Source organism: Thermobia domestica, chromosome 7 (genome assembly GCF_964235325.1).
Source record: "Thermobia domestica chromosome 7, izTheDome1.hap1.1, whole genome shotgun sequence".
NCBI lineage: Eukaryota > Metazoa > Arthropoda > Insecta > Zygentoma > Lepismatidae > Thermobia > Thermobia domestica.
The window spans coordinates 161,158,019-161,178,990 of record NC_137460.1 but is presented as its reverse complement, the minus strand read 5'-3'; the positions used below and the strand labels follow the sequence as shown (position 1 = coordinate 161,178,990).

Below are 20,972 nucleotides of genomic sequence, written 5' to 3'. Positions count from 1 at the left end.
CCACAGATTATAAAATGTAGGAAAGCATTTGGGGTTTTTAATTTGCCCATTTTTTGTCGACAACAGAACCCAACAAACCCTGCAGGGCTTCTAATTCGTTCGTACTACTACTACTACCACTTATACTATGGACCCATAAGAAACTGCACGTTAATTGGAATTAGGCAATTCGGTTCGTCCGTGCCAACGTTTTTGCAGTTAACGCTCAATAATTGTAAACAATTTATATTCATAATCAATTCTTGCACGAGACAATTTCAGTGAATGGCCGACTGGATTCCATAGTCGCGGTCCTATTGTATTATAATGTAATTTTTTCCTATCACTCCCGAAGAATAAGAAAAATTTGTTTAAACGAAGAAGAAGCAGAAATTTGTTCCTTCAATGAATGGGATACCTCCATCAGTGATGCCAACCTGTGGGGAAAATACCATATCTTGGGAGTTTTTGACCTTATTTTCTTGGAAAGGGATAATAAGCAGCATGTATAGGATTTTTCAAAAAGATCGAAATTTACGGCTTATTCATTTAGATATTGTAAAAAGTGACTAAAACAGAAAAATTTAATTTTTAATATTATACCATACTTTTAATTAGTATAACATGGGAAATTCACACGTAAAGTTGGATTTTTTTGCCTCTCTACATGGGACTTCATATTGTTTCAGGTTGGCATCACTGACCTACGTAAAGAATTATCTACGAGAAGTATCAATGGCGTTATAATATTCTTTATTATTTTATTAATGTATAATGTCATAGTAATTTAGAATGTCATTTAAGTAAAAGGCATGTGCTGATGATCGGTTTTGATTGTGACAAGTGAAACAAGAATAGAGAAATATGTTACTTCCCATTTTTTAAAAAGTTAAATGCCGGTGTGAACATGGAGGAGAGTAAGGATTTAAATTTAATCAGGAAGAAGCTTGTCGAGACTCTTGGTGAAAACTCAAAGCAGTAAGTTCGAGTATTTTAAGGCAATTGCAGTCGTTGAAGGTAGCGGGTTACATAGTATGGTGGTAGCAACTTCGGAAGTGATTTACTCTTGAATATTCCGCTGGCGGTAATAGCAGACGTCAGTTTAAATCTTAGTGATTAATTGAATGTTCATTTAGAATAAAAAGGGGAGGTTTTAGAACACAGGTCCCCCATATAGATTAGTAGCTAGGTTGGTTCCTTTCTGTACCAAAGGTTAATATTCAATTCACATACTGTAGTATTGCTAAGCGAGCGTTAGCGAGTGAAGGCGGGTTAGAGCCCCGCAGGGCACGTTGTTGTTTTGTCTTTATTACAGATAAATGGAAAGGGGGACCTGTGTTCTAGAACCTTACCAAATAAAAATAAGAAAGTTTATTTCGCTAACCTCCTGCAACTTTCAACATGATAATAATGATCTATGAATAGCCTAGAGACTGAACTACGGGTTAGGTCTGATTAAGAATAGTCCGTCATAAAAACGAGAAGTTTACGGTTAAAATGCATTAGTGTATGTGAAAGAGGATTCTGTGATATTAAATTGCAGTGCTTGAGGAATTTTTCACAGATGGCATTTAGAATCTTCCTCAACTCGTTTCATGGCTCCAGAACAGAGCACCTTGGTTTTGTCTATATTGTGATAAAGATAGAAAACAACGGGTCCTGTGGGGCTTCTAACCATCTTCGCTCGCTGAGCCATATTTTGTGAAGTAAATAACACTTGAGATCTTGTATGTGCAAGGTTGAGGGAGAAACTAAAATATACCAACCATTTTCTTAACTTCAACTATTCCCTTACCTGACTTTCACTTAATCTTTCTCAAAAAGCAGAATCTACAATTCACCCGATAAATTTCCTAAAATTGATCCGGTGATACAGTACTTAACCTCGCATCAGTGACGGAGGTATTCGCATTAACGAGGATAGTGTAAAACAAGAAAAAGATCACATTGGTTAGAATAGTTGTATTGGTTTCACACTGTAACTCTATACTTGTAAACATAGAATATATTTTCCTACATCGTTTAGAAATGTTCCACCGGTGGAAATTGTTACACAGCCGTCTTTATTATGCACTCAATCATTCTAACCTTAGGGCTAGAATAGCCTTTGTAATTCCTACATTGTGAAAATTAATGACATTTAGTATATCCCCGGATATCTTTCAGTTTCTACCAAAATCTTGCACATATAAGATCCCCAGTGTTTCTTCACAAAATATAGCTCAACGTGCGAACGGGGTTAAAAGCGCCGCAGGGCTCGTTTTATTCTATCTTTATCACAATTTAGACAAAAAGAAGATACTCGGTTCTGGAGCCATGAAACAAGAGAGAGATCCTAAATGCCATCCTATTCCCCAAAGCTGTGAAACACAGAAGCCATGTATTTTATGCCATATAAAGTGTTTTACCACTATCCCATTTTATGCTTATAGGCCTATCCACTGCTGCTTAAGCGCCTGCGCCATGCAGACGGACACCCTCGCTGCGCTCCTGACGTTACTCGGTTAGATAGCATTCGTGGTTTTTGGTGGCCACAAGTTGGTTCGATCCCAGCTCACGCCAGTAAACTTTATGGTGGACAAATACCGTGTGCGTGAGTTTTCTCGGGATTCTTTCGTTTCCTTCCACTTTCTTCATTCCACCTTTCCTCCATTTCTCATCATCATCGTCTCCTTTAGCCTAGCCGGCATAATCGTGGGACGTAAAACTTAAAGATTTCATTTTTACGTCCCTTACTGAATATGTTAGTACACTTCTAGTCACAAAAACTGAGACTGGCTTCCAGAGACTAAATCCAAAATATGTCACCAGATCCTTAGAAATTCGCTTAGGTCTGACTCAATTTCCCTGCAGGTTTTTACAGATAGGGTTGAAAAGTTTACGATAATAAGTCTCGCATGTATACTGTAATTTTGAAGCGGAAAGTTTGATACCTGATTCATATTTAAGGTTTACCTGATTGTGAAAACCGTTTTTTTTTTTTTTTTTTTTTTTTTTTAATATAAATAAACAGTCTAGTGTACCTTATTTGGTAAAGTTGTATGTTACTTGGCAAAATTTGGGTTAAGTTAAATTTTGTACATATATATGAAAGCCAGTTCCAACTTCAAATACCAGTTAAGCATTCATGTTCTATTGTACACTTAAAACTATGGAATTCCCTTACGGAACTGGTTTGCGTACCTCTGGGCCGGGTTCCTGATTTGATCCCAGTTCCCTCTAGGTGGTCTTTGTGGTGGACAAACATTGTGTATGGATTTTCTCGGGATTCTCCCATTTTCATCCATCTCATTATCACCGTCTCCCATAGCCTCGATGCGTAATCGTGAGATATTGAACTAAATTTAAGAATAATAAAAGAAAAAACATCGCACAAGGGAGTCTGTGAAGACCTATCCGCTTTTGGTGGTCTTATTTTGCAACAAAAAAGAAAAAAAATGTCGCACACGGGAATCTGTGAATTCCCATCCGCTTTTGGTGGGACGTATTTTGCACCATTGACACTCGCTTATATTTCGATTTGAGGAAAGATGAAAATACACAGTTTGTAGAGTAACAAAGAGTTCGATAATTCTATATAGTATAGAATAGGATTAAAATCCCCTATTACACTCAGGATTCAAATCTCTGAGCCAGCCGTCCTGACTGAAAAATCCTGTTGTTCCTTCAGAACATTCTGTGCAATTACTGCAAGAGTACAAGTTTAGGTATCGAAAATATAGAACAGAGTGATTCCATTTCAAATCGTCCAGGGTGGTCCACACGATTGTCTCAGATTTAGTTTATTTTTTAAAATAAAAAACACATACAAAATTATTAAACCCGTTTTTTTTTTTCCGAAAAAAAAATTCTTCGATATACAGCCTTCCAAAATGGATGCCCTCTTCTCGGATTGCTCGAAGAAATGAAAAACATGTCAAATTAAAAATTTTATTGTAGAGAAACGAGTGTACTTAGTAACATAATCGCAATCGCAGGAAGAGTATAAAGTTGTATGTTTCGGTGGAGGGCCAAAATTCGTCTATTGGTCCAGTAGGAATCGCGCAATTCTCTCGCAATCTTGCCAACTTTGGTGAAATTTTTGCTAAAACATTTTTTTCTGTCCTCACGAGCAATATCAACCATCTACTTCTAGCATCTAAATCTACTCCATAAGGTCTCTTGTAAATATAAAAGACTAAGTTTCTGATTATTACATGCTACGTTATAGCTTGATGAAAAGCTGAAAATTTCATTAAGACGCCATGTTTGGGCGCCATTTTCTCAAAAACTCACCTTTTAAAAATCAGAATTTTTTACAACTATTGGAGAAGTACCTACAGCCCGAACCTTATCTATGCTGAAAGTTTGACCGAGATCGGTCGGGTGGTTCAAGAGTTATTAATTCACAAACATAGTCACTTTTATTTTTATATTTATTGATTTTTGTAGATTTCCCCTTCCACCCCCTCCCCGACGTTGCTCCGTCAAAGTCAAATGATAAAATCATTCCAGTCCCAAATCTCACCTACATTGAAAATTTGATCAAGATCGGTCGGGTGAAGTTTTATTTGATTTTTTCTGTCCCCTCTCCCCTTCCCCTAAGTTCTACGGTCAAAGTAAATAGCTAAAAAAAACTCCCAGGCCAGAACCGCATCTACGTTGAAAATGTGATCGAGATCTGTTGGGCGGTTCAAGAGATTAAAAGTCACTTTCAGTTTTATAATATATAGATTTCACTCCAAGTTTTGAAGTATAATTTTGGAGATGGATTTTTTTTTTTTTTTTTTTTAATTCTGGGTTTTAGTCCCCTCCTCAAAAGAAAAGAAAAACACACACACACTTCGGGATTTTGAACTAGGAAAAATCCCAACAACACTTCGATGACTATCCATCTGTGTTGTGTGTATTGTTAATAGTTTCACTGGTAACTTGAATGCTGCTACGGCACGGTAAATTACCTGTTAAAATATGCATAAAGTAAATTAAAATTTGAAGCAACGATATGCGTTTTTTACATTTTGCCGTGGATACGGCGAGTTTCTTTCTTTTTTTCTTTTCATTTCTTTTTTCTTTTTTTTTAAGCTAATACTCCGAACCTTAAACAGTCATTTTTTCAGCAAAGCATCTAAAAACATTGTATTATATTTTCTATTAGGTTGTAACATTAAGTAATGTCAAATAATGGCAATCTGGAAGTAAATCTGTAATTTGTATTAGAACTAGACATGTAAACACTGATGTGAAGAAGGCTTTAAAATGACGAATCTCTTATTTTTGATTTGTTTGTTATCCTGACTTTCAAGTTAGAAGCCAGACTAATTTGAACTTCTATTTCAAGACAGCGTACGCACAATTTCATCAAGATGATTTCAAATTCCCAAGTTCATAGCGGGCTCATAGTAGCTCAGTGGTAGTGGGGTCCTGATTTGATCCCCAACCAGTTGAGTTAGTGGCGGACAACATTGCGCCCGTGAGTTTTCTGGGGGTACTGCCAATTTCTCCACATTCTCATTCCACTGATCTGTCATTCACATCTTAAAAATGCGTCTCCTTAGGCTAAAGGTCATAATTCAGGGTTACTACAGACCTGGAAAATGAGCGAATGTGAGGGAACTTGATTTTTTGTCAGGCAAATTAATGAAAAGTTTTTTAATGTCACGGAAACAAAGTAGTCGTTCTCAATAATGAAGGCAAATTTGAAGTAATAAGGTTATTTGGGATGTAGAGATCAACGCAATGATAGGTTACAGATGCATTAGATGTGGTGTGCCATGATCTATGATTAGATTCTTAACTCTGAAGTCAGTTTGAGCTACAACATTTTGAATACCTTAATGTAGACAGTGTGGTGGTTTCTGACCTTCTGAGCTGGGGTAGGGTTATGGCACTATATATCGAACACTTAAGGACATTCCTATGAATATTTAATCATTATTTCCTATCAGTGAGGGACAGGGCACTGTTTAAGCGATAAAACTGTAAAGGTGTTATTTATTTTTTGAAACCAGCCCATTATGACAATTATAAATAATAATGTTGAAATTTAAAGAACATTTAAATAGCAAAGTTGTATTACTTCATGTACCGAACGGGTTGAGCTATATATCGATCAATGAGGTTTTAATTATCGAACAGGATGTTTTATATATTGAAGAGCGGGGTTTAAATATAGAAACAGAATATTTTATTTTTAAACAAGTTCATTTTAACGAAAATATGAATATAGTTTCATTGTAAACACATTGCAATAATTCTAAAATATAAACTAAGATAGCAGGCGCAAAGGGAAATAAATATTAAAATGTTCTAAGCTACAAAATGTGTTTCATATTGTCACTCTTCAGCACAGAAAGGAGCATCTTACGTTAATCTTTTTTGTTGCCTTTCTTCTTCTTCAGTTCTTACTGGTATTCCTCGGAAGATAGTGCATACATTTTCTTCAGCCTAAATTGATGGGGTTTCTCCGTGGCTTTAGGAAGTTTGAGAAACTCTCTGAAAAATCATCACTACTACTTGAGGAAGGCAAGCATAATAATTCCGAAGCAATCTCATCTTGATGCAATAATTTTGAGCTGTGAATTTTTACTCCAATTTTCGAAATGACGCCACCTAGAAGATCCTTCTTGAGTGAAGATGCGTACACATTTAAGCGTTCATTATTCCATGTGAATTCAGGATCGTTTTCTTCTTCTGAGCTTGAATTATTTGTTGTTTAGTTTTTATCAGCCAATTTAGTTTCATGTGTCACACTGTACCAGGTTTTAACACTTTTCCAATATGCATCCAAATCTGAATCACCATCACTCTGTTCCTCTTCGTCACGTCTTAGTTTGTCACAGAACATATTAAGAACACGAGGAAGCATGACTTCTTCCAGATCATCAAGCACAAACTTCAGTTTCTGATGAGGAATAGGAAACAGTTGTTGAGAAGGTGAAGAGGTACTATACTCACTCTCGTGCTGTGGTTTTCCCACTGGGGTCTACAGAATATCGGCAACACACTTTCTATAGTCCACAGCAGCAGGACTCAATGGATAAAGACCACACTTACGAAATGTGCTTTTCACAATTTCTGGTTTGACGGCATCATCCCAAACTTTCTTCAATTGGGGTGCAAAATTTATCTTCGTTATCCGTGCTCCGAGAGATTTAATTTTCTCTTCCTAAAGAGCATTCTTCAATGCTCGTTTCAGGGGTGAAAATACGCCTACGTTTGCTGGTTGCAGAAGATGAGTGGCATTGGGGAAAAGACAATACACCAGTATTCGATAATACTGACAATATCCACTGACTTGAAGTGATACATGATTCCTGTGCCCATCAAGAAAGAGAATAACAGTAAGTGTGATTTTCAAGTCTCTAGCCACGGACTAAACTGTTGGAGGTAAGTCAAAAATGTTGTAGTCTTCATTCAGCCACTTTCTGTTTTCTCGTAGATCTATAGCTCAGGCACATTATTTTTCATAATTTCATAAATCGTATGTTGCTGTAGATGATCATGGTTTGGGCGCAACGCCCATCAGCACAGAAATTGCCAAGTACTGTTACGCCCTTTTTTCTATAGATGTTACTGTAATTTAAAGATGTTCTCCTCTTACACCAAGGTACTTTCCTGAAACCATGTGGAACAGAAAGTTTGTTTCGTCTGCGTTGAGGATCCTTGTTGGGTCTTTTATAATTGCACTTAATTCATCAAATTCAAGATAGCTCTAAAGTTCAGCAAACCAGACGTGTATTCTCTCTTCCAAAACCGCAGCCCTGCCCTTGCTTATAGTTTCAGTCTTCCTCCGAGACAGACAAGGATATCGTCCCATAAAACACCTTAACCAAATTTTCACTGGTCTTCCATGCTTGAACGATGTGCTTCTTCCTAAAGACTATACAATTTCCTGAACAGTGTCCAGTAAATTACTTTTCTTAAACGGAAATCCTTTCTTTGCCATATTCATTACCCATTCGGAAATTCCCTCTTCTTGTTGTGGGCTCAGGAACGGCTTCAAGACCAATCTCAATCTTCTGACTCCCAGATAATTTTAAAGTTGTTATAGGAACCTGAAAGGCTCTCGATTCCTGCCTTTGGAACATCATACCGGACCTCACCTGCTGAACAGCTTGTCAAGGCAGATAACGAATACTGGAATGGTTTCATTTAATGACAGGTTTGATTGTGATTTTGGGGACACCTTCCTTGTTGGGATTCTTAATTTTGCCCATTGTCAAATTCTGAGCAGTAGTTAAGGATACTCAACAAAAATGTAAACAATTATTTATGATTAACTTCAACTGGATTACTAGTCTATACATTGAGGAGAAGCGCCCGGGTCAGAAGTGTGAAATAATGCGATCAGCACGACGTAAGACCTCGATTAGATAGGCTCTCTTTGATGAAACATTACTAAAAATGGTAAATCTAAATATTTTTATAATGGTTTGAACCCATGAACTATCAGATACAAGGTGGATGGCTTACAATTCAGTGTACAACTCGGTATTCAGTGCAAAAGAAATTAACATCGTAGTTAAATTATTATTTAAATCACTAATAGCCCTTCCAATTACAATAATGTTCGATACAAAAGAACAATTTTTCTTAAAGGAACCTCTTTTATCGAACGGCATTTCGATATTACGAAATGGGTCTCGAATATCGAACACTATTTTCTTTTTCCTTCAAATAAGATGATTGCTGAAAAGTAACATTATAACAAATAAATATACATATATTGATATTAACACCTCGTATTATTAAAAGGATACCTTATAATGACACCATCACACATGGGAGAAAGGATCATTAGTGCGGTGCTGCACCTTACAAAAAATATAGCGATTACTCCAATCTCCCAACAAAACCCCAGATATGGAAACTTTCTCGCGTTAGCTAATATCGAAACGTATCGACCTATTGATTTTTATAATGCAAGGTTCCGAAGGGTGTGTTCACAAATTTCAGATAGTACATAACGTTTTTGGTACTCTTATTCCTTAACGAAAAGACCGAGGTGTTCGATATTTAGGGGGCGTTCGTTATTTACTGCCGTTACCCTACTACTATTTTTTTCCAAGGTTCTTTATTTGGCCGTTTATGTATATATTGTGCGTCTCTTTTCTGATGGTTCAACATAAATTTCGTGAGGATCTAACCACAGTCTTCAGAGCTAGACCATGGAACTTCTCAATGATTGACAACGTTCATACCATAATTAAGTGTATGATTACGCATAATTTCGACATAAGTGCACCAATTGTGTCGACTTACTTTTCGTTTAAAAAAATATGCTCTCGCGATAGTTTCATATAAATTTCATTAGAATCTGGTTATAGTCATCGGAGCTAAACCATGAAACTCCTCAACGGATGATAGTGTTAATATCGTAATTAACCAGTTTCATTGTGTTCATCGTCACGCATAACTTCGATAGATATATACCGATTTTGGACAATCTTTTTTTAGTTTCAAAGAGTATATCTGGTATCGTGGTCAGCTAGTTTCTGATTTTTTTTTTTTTTTTTTTTTTTTTGTCACATTTTGTGATAGTTTTATCCGTCACTTGAATATTCCCTTGAAGGCAATGTTCAGAGGGTCTATTTCTATTAGAGTGCACTCATGTTGCTCTGTAACAGAATGAAGAGAAGATAGATTTACTTGTAAGAAGATTCGATGGTCGTAAAACTCGAGTTTAACTTTTTCGACTTAGAGTATGGAAGACAGTCTCGGTTTTTTTGTCCAGAACTGCACAAGTTCCTTATTGTTTTTAATTTTCACATAATATTTAGAGAACGACTGTGACCATCAATGTGTGGAGTTTTAAGATAAGAAGAATAACTCAATTTTATTGGTTATAAGAAAAGAAATCAGAGGATAAGTTAACCTTGCAAGTTTTAACCACCTCTTAAATTGCTGAAGTGAAAAGGAATTATGCATACTTGTATAATACGAAATAGCTGATCATAACTGTGTATAAATCAGGTGGAATTATATGCAGTTGAAATATGAAGTGGCAATAATTTCATTTTAAGACTAATAGGCAATAATTTTCTTTAGATTCGTTATTTGTATATATATTTCTTAGAAAATAATACATATCTGTCTTTTTTTTTTTTTATTTCAGGTACTTTTCCCATATGAAGTTCTGGTTTCAAGCAAAGGTAAGCGTTTAGAGGTATAGTGAAGTATTTTAAATATAAAACAAGAATCTAACAAGGCAGGGTACCCCGGTGTAACACTCCGATTTTGATAAGATTGCACAGACATAGAGAACATCAAAAAAGAAGCGACACGTATTTTTTTTATATCGGCCAACAAGCACATTGAAAGGGTCAAATAGGGGCATAAAAATGGGGTCAAAATGAGATTGTGTGAAATATAGCGACAACGAGAAGAGATATCGGGAAAGGTTAAATTTACGAAATACTACCCATAGTCGACGCAACGCAATGAGGTAGAGCACACCCATGCGAAGAAAGCAGAACATTCGGAAATGTACCAATCATGTGTACAATATTGTCACAATGTGTTACGGAAATGAGCGAAAAGGGGGTAAAGAGCAAGAAGAAACGGAAACAGAAAATACGTGTTTTTGCTTTGGGTGCATACGTCGCTCGTATGGGAAAGAGAGACAGATTCATCTCAATGGATGAAGATGAGAGAACAGGTAGGATGCATACGCCGTTTGTATAGGCAGCCAGCGAGACAATACTGCTTAGTGAGTTGCATATATCGCGTAATGGAAACAAACATGCACAGCACAGTAGAATGTAATAGCAGGATCCACATACGTAAGATAAACAGCAACAGTAATATCAGTATCACGCATGAGTACCAACATTACATCACTACGAAAATACACGTACAACATAACAGTATTACTAACATTTTTGTTTTTGTGTTACTAGTGAATCCACACATTTTCGTTTCCAACATCCATCTTATCGTTGTTTCCATTACGCGTATATGCAACTCACTGCGCAGTATTCTCGCTGGCTGTCTATACGAACGGCGTTTGCATCCTTTCTGGGTGTTCTCCCATCTTCGTGCATTTAGATGAATCTGCCTCTCTTTCACATACGAGCGACGTATGCACCAAAAACAAAAACACGTATTTTCTGTTTTCGTTTCTTCTTTCTCCCTGCTCCTTATCACCCTTTTCGCTCATTTCCGTAACACATTGTGACAATGTTGTACACATGATTGGTTCATTTCCGGATGTTCTGCTTTCTTCGCATGGGTGTGCTCTACCTCATTGCCTTGCGTCGATTATGGGTAGTATTTCGTACGTTTAACCTTTCCCGATATCTCTTCTCGTTGTCGCTATATTCCACATAATTTCATTTTGACGCCATTTTTATGCCCCTATTTGACTGTTTCAATGCGCTTGTTACCGATATAAAAAAGTACGTATCGCTCCTTTTTCGATGTTCTCTATGTCTGTGCAATCTTATCAAAATCGGAGCGTTACACCGGGGTACCCTGTCTTGTAAGGTCAATAATGTGAAACTAGCAGGAGCAGAATTTCATTAAGATTCCAGATCGTATATTGCAAGTACTCACAAGAAGTGAGAGAATGAGAATATTGAATTAGGACATAAAGACGAGAGCAAAGTGAGTGGAATGAAATACAGGATTGATAATTATATTAGTAAAACTTAGCCATAGTCGTTAAAAAATCGTCTTTCATTTGGTTTTTATTCTACATGTACCGTAGGAACCGAAGGTCTACCATCATGCCAAATATGATCCAGATTAGATGAGTTCTGTTGAATTCGCATAATATATAGTGTCCTTGTATTGATTTCTCAGGCAAACTTGAAATGAGGGACATAAACAAATCTATATTATATTTGATTGTAATTTTAAGTACCTGTCGAAACTTGAAATTTGGATTCTGTTTTTCAAATTGTATCAACAAGTACCCTACACATGGGTCATTAATTCAGTTAATCCAAATTTCTGGATTCTGGATATATCTGTACACAACAAGATTCTTCAAAATGATCTCTCATGAGTTGCTTCTTTGTCTGAAATGGCATTTGAAGTTAAATTCTAATAAATGCTCTTCTCTTACAATTTCCCTCAAGAAAAGTAATATTAAACAAGATACTATTGGCAATGTACTTGTTCAAAGTGTACATGATCTGGTTGTTTATACGAGAGTGACAATAAGACATGTACAATGATGTATATTAATAAGTAAAATAAAATATTTACCCGAGTACGCCTGTAATTTGTTTATCTGAATTTCCGGTAACACTTTCCTGTTACCTTTTGCGAGTGTTGAAAATTCAAGAAAAATAGAGATTACACTTAGTTACATTTTTTCCTTTACCTTGATGTTGTATTTCCTAAAATTCCTATTTCACTATCATTTTTATAATATTTAACGCAAATAATGAAAATAGGTTAAAATTAAAATGGTCTTGAGCACAAAACTCTCAGTATTTTCCGCATCTATCTGTTGCAATGTTGCCACGTCCCGAGTGCAACTGTTTCCAATTCATGGTTGAGAGAGAAACTCGGAATATGTTTATGCGTAACATTTTTATTTTCTGGGCAATGATTCCGTGGTTTATCATATTAAATTATGTCATCCCAAAGTTTATCTAGCATGCTTACATCCTAGTTTTATTCTGGGTTTAACAAAATATGATTCGTACATAATTCTTTCAGTTCGTGAAGACGCCTTGTGATGGAATGTTTAGTTTCCATTACATGTTATTCAAGTTTTGGTTTGATAAACTTCGCATTAGTAGATCTTATTCTTTTGAATCTCTCAGGTGCTTTTATATTCTTGTTCCTATATTCTTGTTGTCATGCTTATGTAAGTGTGTTTACATTGACATGTCATCGAATAAATGCCTAAAGGGCTTGATTGTCTAAGTTAGTGGCGTTCTTGTTTCCAAAGCCGCTGAAACAAAAAGAGGCGATTGAGGGGTGATAGACTATTAAGAGGGTGTTTGATGGAAGACATAAAGGAAATGTAAGGGAGAAATTGAATATAAGACAAATTATAGAAAGAAATACAGTATCTTTTCAATTTCTCTCTCTCTCTCTCTCTCTCTCTCTCTCTCTCTCTCTCTCTCTATATATATATATATATATATATATATATATATATATATATATATATATATATATATATATATACAGTGAAACCTGTCTATGTTGGCCACCATCGGTTCCATCGAAAAGTGGCCAACTTACAGAAAATAAGTGTGATCTGTGTATGTTTAGAATAGGATTTCTAGTATTACTTGATTGTAAAATTTTAATAAGCAGTGGCACGACAGCTACTTATAAATAATGTATATAGAGTAATCATAAAAATATACAGTACTAGAAAATATTACTATAGTATGCAAGAGCGCCGATTTCTCTCTAAATTTGGGGGGCCCAATCAGATGTAGAAGGTATATATATGAAGATTTTAAGACAAATTGCACTCAAATTATACCAAATATTGTATACTCATAAATAAAATAGGGGCCACATGAGCTTTGGGGGGGAAGGGGTTCCATTGTACCGGATCCCTTCGGTCCCCCCAGGATCGGCGCTCTTGATAGTATGTTTACATACCTTCCTCTTCCTGAAAACTAGTCTGGTACATTGGATTATTCGGATGGAAAACACAATAACACAAACAACCATGAAATAGAAGTGTATGTATGCAGTTTATTGAAATTGATATTATAGCACACTGAGTTATTCAGATTGAAAACAAGAAAGGCTAAGTTATAAATTGAGAAATTCATATGCAATTTATATGACTTCTTTTCAGTTGTTACTAAATGGTGGTTCATTCTAGACATATTTGCTTTATTCTTTTTGGTTGATATGCACATTCTAATATTGTAGTTAACTACCTCTTGTTAATGAGCTAGAAGTGTTTCCCTCGGAGTAAAAGATGTTTTGAGAAAATCTCGAGGGAATTCATATCTCAAAACCCCTGCTACCTTTTGACATGCAGTCAGGTGCCAATAAATGACAATTGATCTTTAACCTTGAGAATTTTCCGAAATTACTAAAGCTTTCCACTGATGAAAGGAGCCGATATAGCTAATGGTTTTACCAAAACAGACAGGATAAACAAATACGTACAACCATTTCCTGAATTCCTGTACGTGCTTTTTCTTATTTCTCATCTTCCTTCACCACCCTTTTATGAGGGTAGTGTTCTGGCCATTGACCTCCAAGAACAAATCGTGCGAATCTATCCTTCTTTGTGTCCAGTCACAAATACAGAACATCTGCCTCTTATATGGGAATTCGAAAGAGCTAAGAAAAGTAACAAAACTGTATTTTTCGTGGCCAAGATACGCAGGTAAATTTATCATCATCATCATAATATATGTGTGTGTTCTCATTTTACCTTCGGTCTTGTACATGGGTGGGATTGGGTTAAGATGAAGGGGGCGATCAGGACAATCGCATTTACCTAAGGGAGCGGTAGGCTTGAAAGGATTGAGAATCACTGGTCTAAGTAATAACTGGAATAATTAGTTAAATATTTTTTCCAAGTTAATAGGTGATTTTAGTGCTGCTTTAAATACATAAATGATTATGTTAATGCAACAAACTATTATTAGCAACAAGATTGATTGGGAACAAACTATTTTTCGTTTGCGGGTTGATGATGTCTCATACATTCGTCCGATGAATGTTCTTATCATTTCATGCTGTTGGGTATACCACCGTAACCCTCATCGATCCGCCAGTAGGTGAAGTTATTCTACCGATTTGGCGGCTCACGTCGCCTTTCCGCTCCAAGTACGATTACAAACCGCCCAGGAGCGAGGGCCTAGTGTGTGGCGGCCAATTGCTCATGGAGTAAGAAACATTAATTAGTGGTCGCATATGTGCTCATTTTCGCCCACGTTTACTTGCTAGAAATGCTGGGTGTCTTTTCTGCCTTGTAAGGAAATCCCATCTACTCCCACTGCATGATTTTTGTGTAGAGCAGCTTATAAATTTACATTCGACGTCTTTTGGCAACATTCAGCTCAGTAGTATATTTCCTGAGGATTTCAGAAGTCTGTTACTCCTAAACTACTCATTGCCAGACATGGGTTGACAGGAACGTTTCTCATGTTTCCACTGTAGAATCACCACCCAAAGTTTGTCCCTATAGTTTTGAAACACTCCTAATTATGAGATGTGTTTGAAACAGTAGTGTGTATTTACGTTAAAAATAAATAAGTAGAAACTAATTTTAAAAATAAAAACATGGACAAAGGGGAAGCTTCCAATTGAAAATTTCGGCATTAGTAAATATTTAGACGCATTCCTGAGCTTAATAGTTATAATCAGATGTCATAAGTTTAGTTCCTTTAATAGTTAAAATGGAAGAATATTTGTGTATCTCCACTGATTTATCAAAGTAATGTATGTACTTATATATATATATTCCTAAGTATGTTTATGGATACTTCTATGTTCGAAGTACGAGGATTCGACTTAGATTCTTCGATAGTAAAATGTTACTACCCTCACTCCATTCTCTTTGCTAATTTCTGTAAGCTTTCTATACCAATTATTGGTCAGTACTTCTGAATCTTTACGCTGAAACCACAAAAGTTATTTTTACGTTCTACTTCAAAACTGGTGAAAACACGTTCTAGTTCATAATGTTCTTTAATGTCATCTTTAATTCCATAGGCGCATCATATTTATGCCAAAAATACATAACTGCCAACGCTCCTTCTCTTTAATGTGTAATTAAAATATGAGGAAACATGAATGAAGCTCTTAGCCGGTTAATACGCATAAGGAAAACCACTGTACAGTTTATGCTGGTTGAATAAAAGTTACTCATTGCCAGAAGTACTAGGTAGGTTGTTGAAGTACTTTGCCGGCTTATTGTAATTTGTGTATTAATCAAAATGTAGTTGGTAGCTATTGAGTAGTCAAAATACTTTGGAGCTAAAACATTTTGATCTTTTCGTTTAGAAGCTAACATGTGAAAATATAGCTCCATGTATGTGTATATACCAAATTAATGAAATTTGTGAATATTTATTCCCCTTAGTGCACTAAAGAGGAATTTGATATCGAAGCGAGAAAACTGCTGACCGAAAGCCAAATTCATCTTCACAATGAGTTCCTGTTGGAAGTACTCAAAAAGTGCTCAAGTGTGGTCTCCACGGAAGTGCCACAGACCAAGGAACACGTTGGAAAGAAAACTGAATCTGCTTCCAAAGACAAGACAAAGAAAGGAAAGTCCAAAAAAAAGTCTCGTTCCGACAGAGGGCCATTCGAAGTAAGTAGAAACTTAGTGTTAGATGGTATAAACTAAAATTAACAGCCATTATACTTATAAAAATTACGGAAAAACAGCAATACGATATATCACAGTGTAGGTGTCTGGTAGCCACAAAGTGCTATAAAACGAAGTTACCGATAATTTGAAATTATTATTTTCGTAAATAAGGCAGTGCATTTCGTGATCGATTTATCAGTCTTTACTAAGCAACATTACTTCCAAAAACTTGACCAATTTATTCCATAGTATTTTATAAGTACACAATTTCATTGTATATTATTGAGAAACTACATCGGTATAACTCACAACTTTCTTTACACTTTTGACAACTCGGAAAGTTTATTTCCACTTGTTCATTATGTCCACAGATTAGTTGGTAGAATGAGTGCTAAACGATTGTCTATTCATATTGCTATATTTGCACTGGAAAACAATGCTACAATTAGAAAGAGAGAGAAAAAACCCGAAGTCTTACGTTAAGCTCCAATTATAAAACCTTATATATTTCTAGATTTTGTTATTTTGGATGAGGCACTAAGGAAAGATTAGAAGCTACAGTTAAACTGTTTAAAAAATGATTAAGAAAGGAACGAGGTGAGTTGTAGAATAGAACTTAGAAGTATTTAAAGCTGTAAACTCTTACAAATTTATTATTTATTCTGACATTGTCAGATTGAGAAATTAGTACATTTTAAACGCATGAATGTTAAAAAAATAAAATAAAATTTGTTTGATTTAGTTCCTTTTATAGAACTTTTAATGAGAGGTGAACATAATTTTTTGAACAGACCTATAGAAAATGATAAAATGGTACTTTGGATAGCTAAAACAATTTGACAGAAAGTCCAAGTGTGATACATTAAAAATAATTTTTTTTAAAAAAGTTAATATTTACTCGAAACGTTGAATAACATATATATCCCGTGTTGCATTGACTTTAGTTATGCAAGAAAATGATATTATTATTACGTGAAAACAAATTACGTGTTGATCAGATATGTATAAACGGGAAAAATCTTAGAAGAAGTTAGAAGTATAAAATACATAGGAGTAACATTTGACGAAAAGTTATTGTTTGATAAACATGTAAATATAACAAGAGATACCATGAAACTCTCAATCTTTTTATTAACTCAATACAAAATAATAATAATAATACTGACGCGTATATTTCATCGTACAAGGGTTTAGTAAATTACAGTATGCATGGCCAGTACGGAACTCTGTAGTTGAAGTTCAGTTTCGAAAACTAGAGCTAGAGTACGTAATACAAAGAGGTCTATTACGCACTTACGTTTTAAGCCATATACGATTTTACCGCTTATAGCTATGAACAACTGACAATATTTTTAAAGCTTGACTTAACTGAAAAGTTGACGCGTGTTACATATCAGGTACTAGTACAAAACTGAAAATAATAAACTGTCTAGGACATATTTAGTGCAAAGCTTTTTGCTGAAAGTTTGTAAAGTATGAACAAGATAATATATGACACATGTTAATATAATAGGTCTATTTTAGGTCAAGTAGTAAGAAACTAGAATGAGATTCAAGAAAATTAGATATTAATGTCAAATACTAAAAAGTATTAAGCCTCATGGGCACGAGGTGTCGTTAGTTTCCCAAATTTTAGGGTATATAAGTTGCACTGGGTCAAGCCGAACATCATTTGACAACTGGCAGTTACAGCTAGTAGATGTGCAAAAAGTGTTCGAATTCTTATAATCAGACATAATGAGTGTACTTTTTGCAAAACTCTTTCGCTACAACAATATTCACAATTTTATTTCGATATAGTTGCAAATACTCCGCAAGCCTCTGAAGAAATTTGTGCTATTTATGGGTAAGGTAAGTTTTCAAAAGCAGCAGTTAAAAGACGGTTCAATAGCTTTAGTTCTGGAAATTTTGATGTCCAAGATTCTGCTCGTAGTGGGCGATGAATCACAGTGAAAGTGGATAAGATTCTGGGAAAATTGAGCACGACTGGGATGTAAGTAGTCATGACATTGTAAATGTCCTAAGCATTTATCATCAAATAGTCAAACCATTTGGAAAAGGCTGACTGAAAAAAGAAACTCGAAGTTTGGTTGATTGGAAAACATTTACTCAATTAAAATTCTGTTTGCAAATCTCTACTGAAACCTAACGAACTCGAGCCATTTCTGAAGCGGTTAATCACGAGTGGTGAAAAGTGGATAACTTACAACAACAGTGTACGACAAAGATCGTCGTTAAAGCGAGGAGGGCATTACAGTCTGTGGCAAAGTTCACAGTGAAACCCAGGAAGGTTATGCTGTGCGTTTGGGGAGATTGGAAAGAAACTGTGCATCACGAGCTGCTGTCACTGAATATTGAATCCTAGTACAGTTTAAGAGAATTTTATGAGCTCTTTTGAAGAAAGGCAACTTTTTTTAACATGTGGGTCTGTGTACATGTGGGTAGTTCTGGTCAGATATAATCGGTTGGATCGTTTCAACACTTTCTTTGTTGATTTTGAAGTCCATGTATTCAAGGTAGATTTTGTGCATACAATTGTAATTTCTTTTAACTAATTGCAAACGTCTAAGTGTCTTCAAGGCATTCTTGTTTAATGATTTACGTAATGGAATGGTTACAAAAGAAGTGTTGGATGTGCTTCATGCTACACTATGACTCGAATGTTGACTTAACGCAGGAAATTACAACGTACTGATTTTGATCCAAGGATGAAAATAATCTACAATTTTAGATGTTAAGCCGTATTCAGTGTTCTTCCAGACCTCTTTAATCATTATCTTCCACTTCATAATAGACCTATCATCTCCTTCTTCTTCTATCGAAGGGAACAACAGTGTTTTCTGTGTGTAAAAGATGCGAGACCAGTAAAGGTAAAAAAGAGTGCATTTTCTGATTCAATCCACGTGTGCGGCTGAATATCTAGTTTTACGTAGAGTGAGTAATGAGCTTCTTCATTTCAATAAGAAATCTCGCATTAGTTTTGTAATCAGTCTTCAATTAAGCCCGAAAGGAGGAATTTATTACATAGTAATAAAACAACCCACTGACCATTCTAAATCATAAAACTGTTCGTACGTATTTAGCTCTTCGGATGATACGTAGAAAAACAGGTTACGTTCTTTATTTTTTTTTTAAATCCTGTCCGCATGTGCCGAAAGATAATTGCAAATGTGCAGCTTCGGCTTGTAACTTGATTAATAAACGGGGTGTTTCAAAACAGCACCAACGTTTGGGGGGTGATTCCTGACATCGGGATGGGACGGAAAGTGTAGACAAATTTGGGTGCACAGATGCTTCTTTTCGAAGTTGTGGGCTGCCGAAAGCATGAAAAAAAAAATGAAATTTAAAGGTCCATAGCTCCCACATTGTACTACCTACCGTCGTTCGGTGGAGGCTTCACTTAGGAACTGGTGTGTGCTCTATCCAAAAATATATGTTCCAGAATCGTAAGATTAGAGATGCAAAAAAGCCAGGTTTTTTGAATCGATGGTTTTTTTCACATAAAAAGCCGGCATTTTGGAAATTTTGGCTTTTTTCATTTTCATGATTTTTCTATCTAAATAGCTTTCTTATAGTATATTCTATAGTTAGATAAGAATTCCATGACCTAAATGCCATATTTCGCTCTGAAATTCGCCATTAAGATGAATGGAGCACATGTTTTACAAATTAAAGCTAACATGAAGAATGTAGTATTTGAGGGCAATTTTAGAAGCTATTTAACTTTGTTTTAACTTTTGAGTTATCGACTTTTTTTTTCTTCTCTAGATAATTTTAGTTTGTCATCCGTGTTTCATTTCTAAGAGCTTAGTACTCTAGCTTCTAGAACAAAAGTTAAACTTACGTTTTTCTATATATCCGTCAAAGCGTACATTTTTCAATATATCCGTCAAACCATAGGGGCCGCGGTGGCTCAGTGGTAGATCGTTCACCTCTGGTGCATGGGGTCTTGGGTTCGATCCCAGCCCCCGCCAAGTGAACTTTGTGGTGGACAAACACCGTGTGCTGGGTTTTCTCGGGGTTCCCCCGTTTCCTCCCACTTTTTTCATTCCACCATTTCATTCATTACTCATCATCACCGTCTCCTTTAGCCTAACCGGCATAACCGTGGGACGTAAAACTCAAAGATTTCATTTTTTTTTTTCGTCAAACCATACTTCCACATTTCTGTTATACTGTAGTTGTGCAATGATTTAGCAATAATTTTCCGGATACAACCTTGAATACCAATTTATACAAATAATCAGCAGCGGATTTAGAAAAGCACTTTGGGAGGTGCTTGAAGTTTATAAGTACAGGCATAACTAATATTTCGTTTCGTTTATATGTTTAGCAATAATCTTCCGGATACAACCTTGAAGATCATTTTATACTGGCGGATTTAGAAAAGTATTTTGGGAGGGTTTTTTCTCACTAATGTTTAGTTTTTCTAAACATTGGTAATTTTTATTTGACGGGAGCTTAAAGTTTATCAGTAAAGGCATAACTAATAGATATTTCGTTTGTTTTAGACATTCCGTAACTTTGGGGAACAGGCTTCAGCCCGAAAGACCGCCCCCCCTAACCTTCGCAAAACCGTCACTGCTGGTAATTAGTAATAATAACGATTTAAAAACAATAAGAAAGGAAGTCGACCAACTCACAGTACACTCACTATTTCTACATTCACAGATGGAATGAAGAAATACTTTGTCAGAATGGTCGAATGCTGGGTTGAATCCCGGACTTCCCGATAGAAGCGCAAAAACTAACCACG

At 35.7% G+C, this 20,972-nt stretch overlaps 1 protein-coding gene across 4 annotated transcripts in view; it reads left to right on the top strand.

Annotated features, from left to right (window-relative positions):
• The first annotated feature begins 662 nt into the window (after positions 1-662).
• The window catches only part of LOC145690537 (transcriptional adapter 1-like), a 36,872-nt gene continuing 16,562 nt past the window's right edge, over positions 663-20,972 (top strand). Inside the window, exons 1-4 of one of the 4 annotated variants that reach the window (XM_081765507.1) lie at positions 663-957; positions 7,157-7,347; positions 10,076-10,112; positions 15,986-16,216. In XM_081765507.1, the coding sequence (XP_081621633.1) occupies positions 7,268-7,347; positions 10,076-10,112; positions 15,986-16,216 (348 nt within the window). In that variant the 5' untranslated portion in view covers positions 663-957; positions 7,157-7,267. Of the gene's footprint in view, positions 958-1,045; positions 1,064-7,156; positions 7,348-10,075; positions 10,113-15,985; positions 16,217-20,972 lie in introns of those variants that run through there. The other 3 variants (XM_081765508.1, XM_081765510.1, XM_081765509.1) reach the window with 3 other exon arrangements.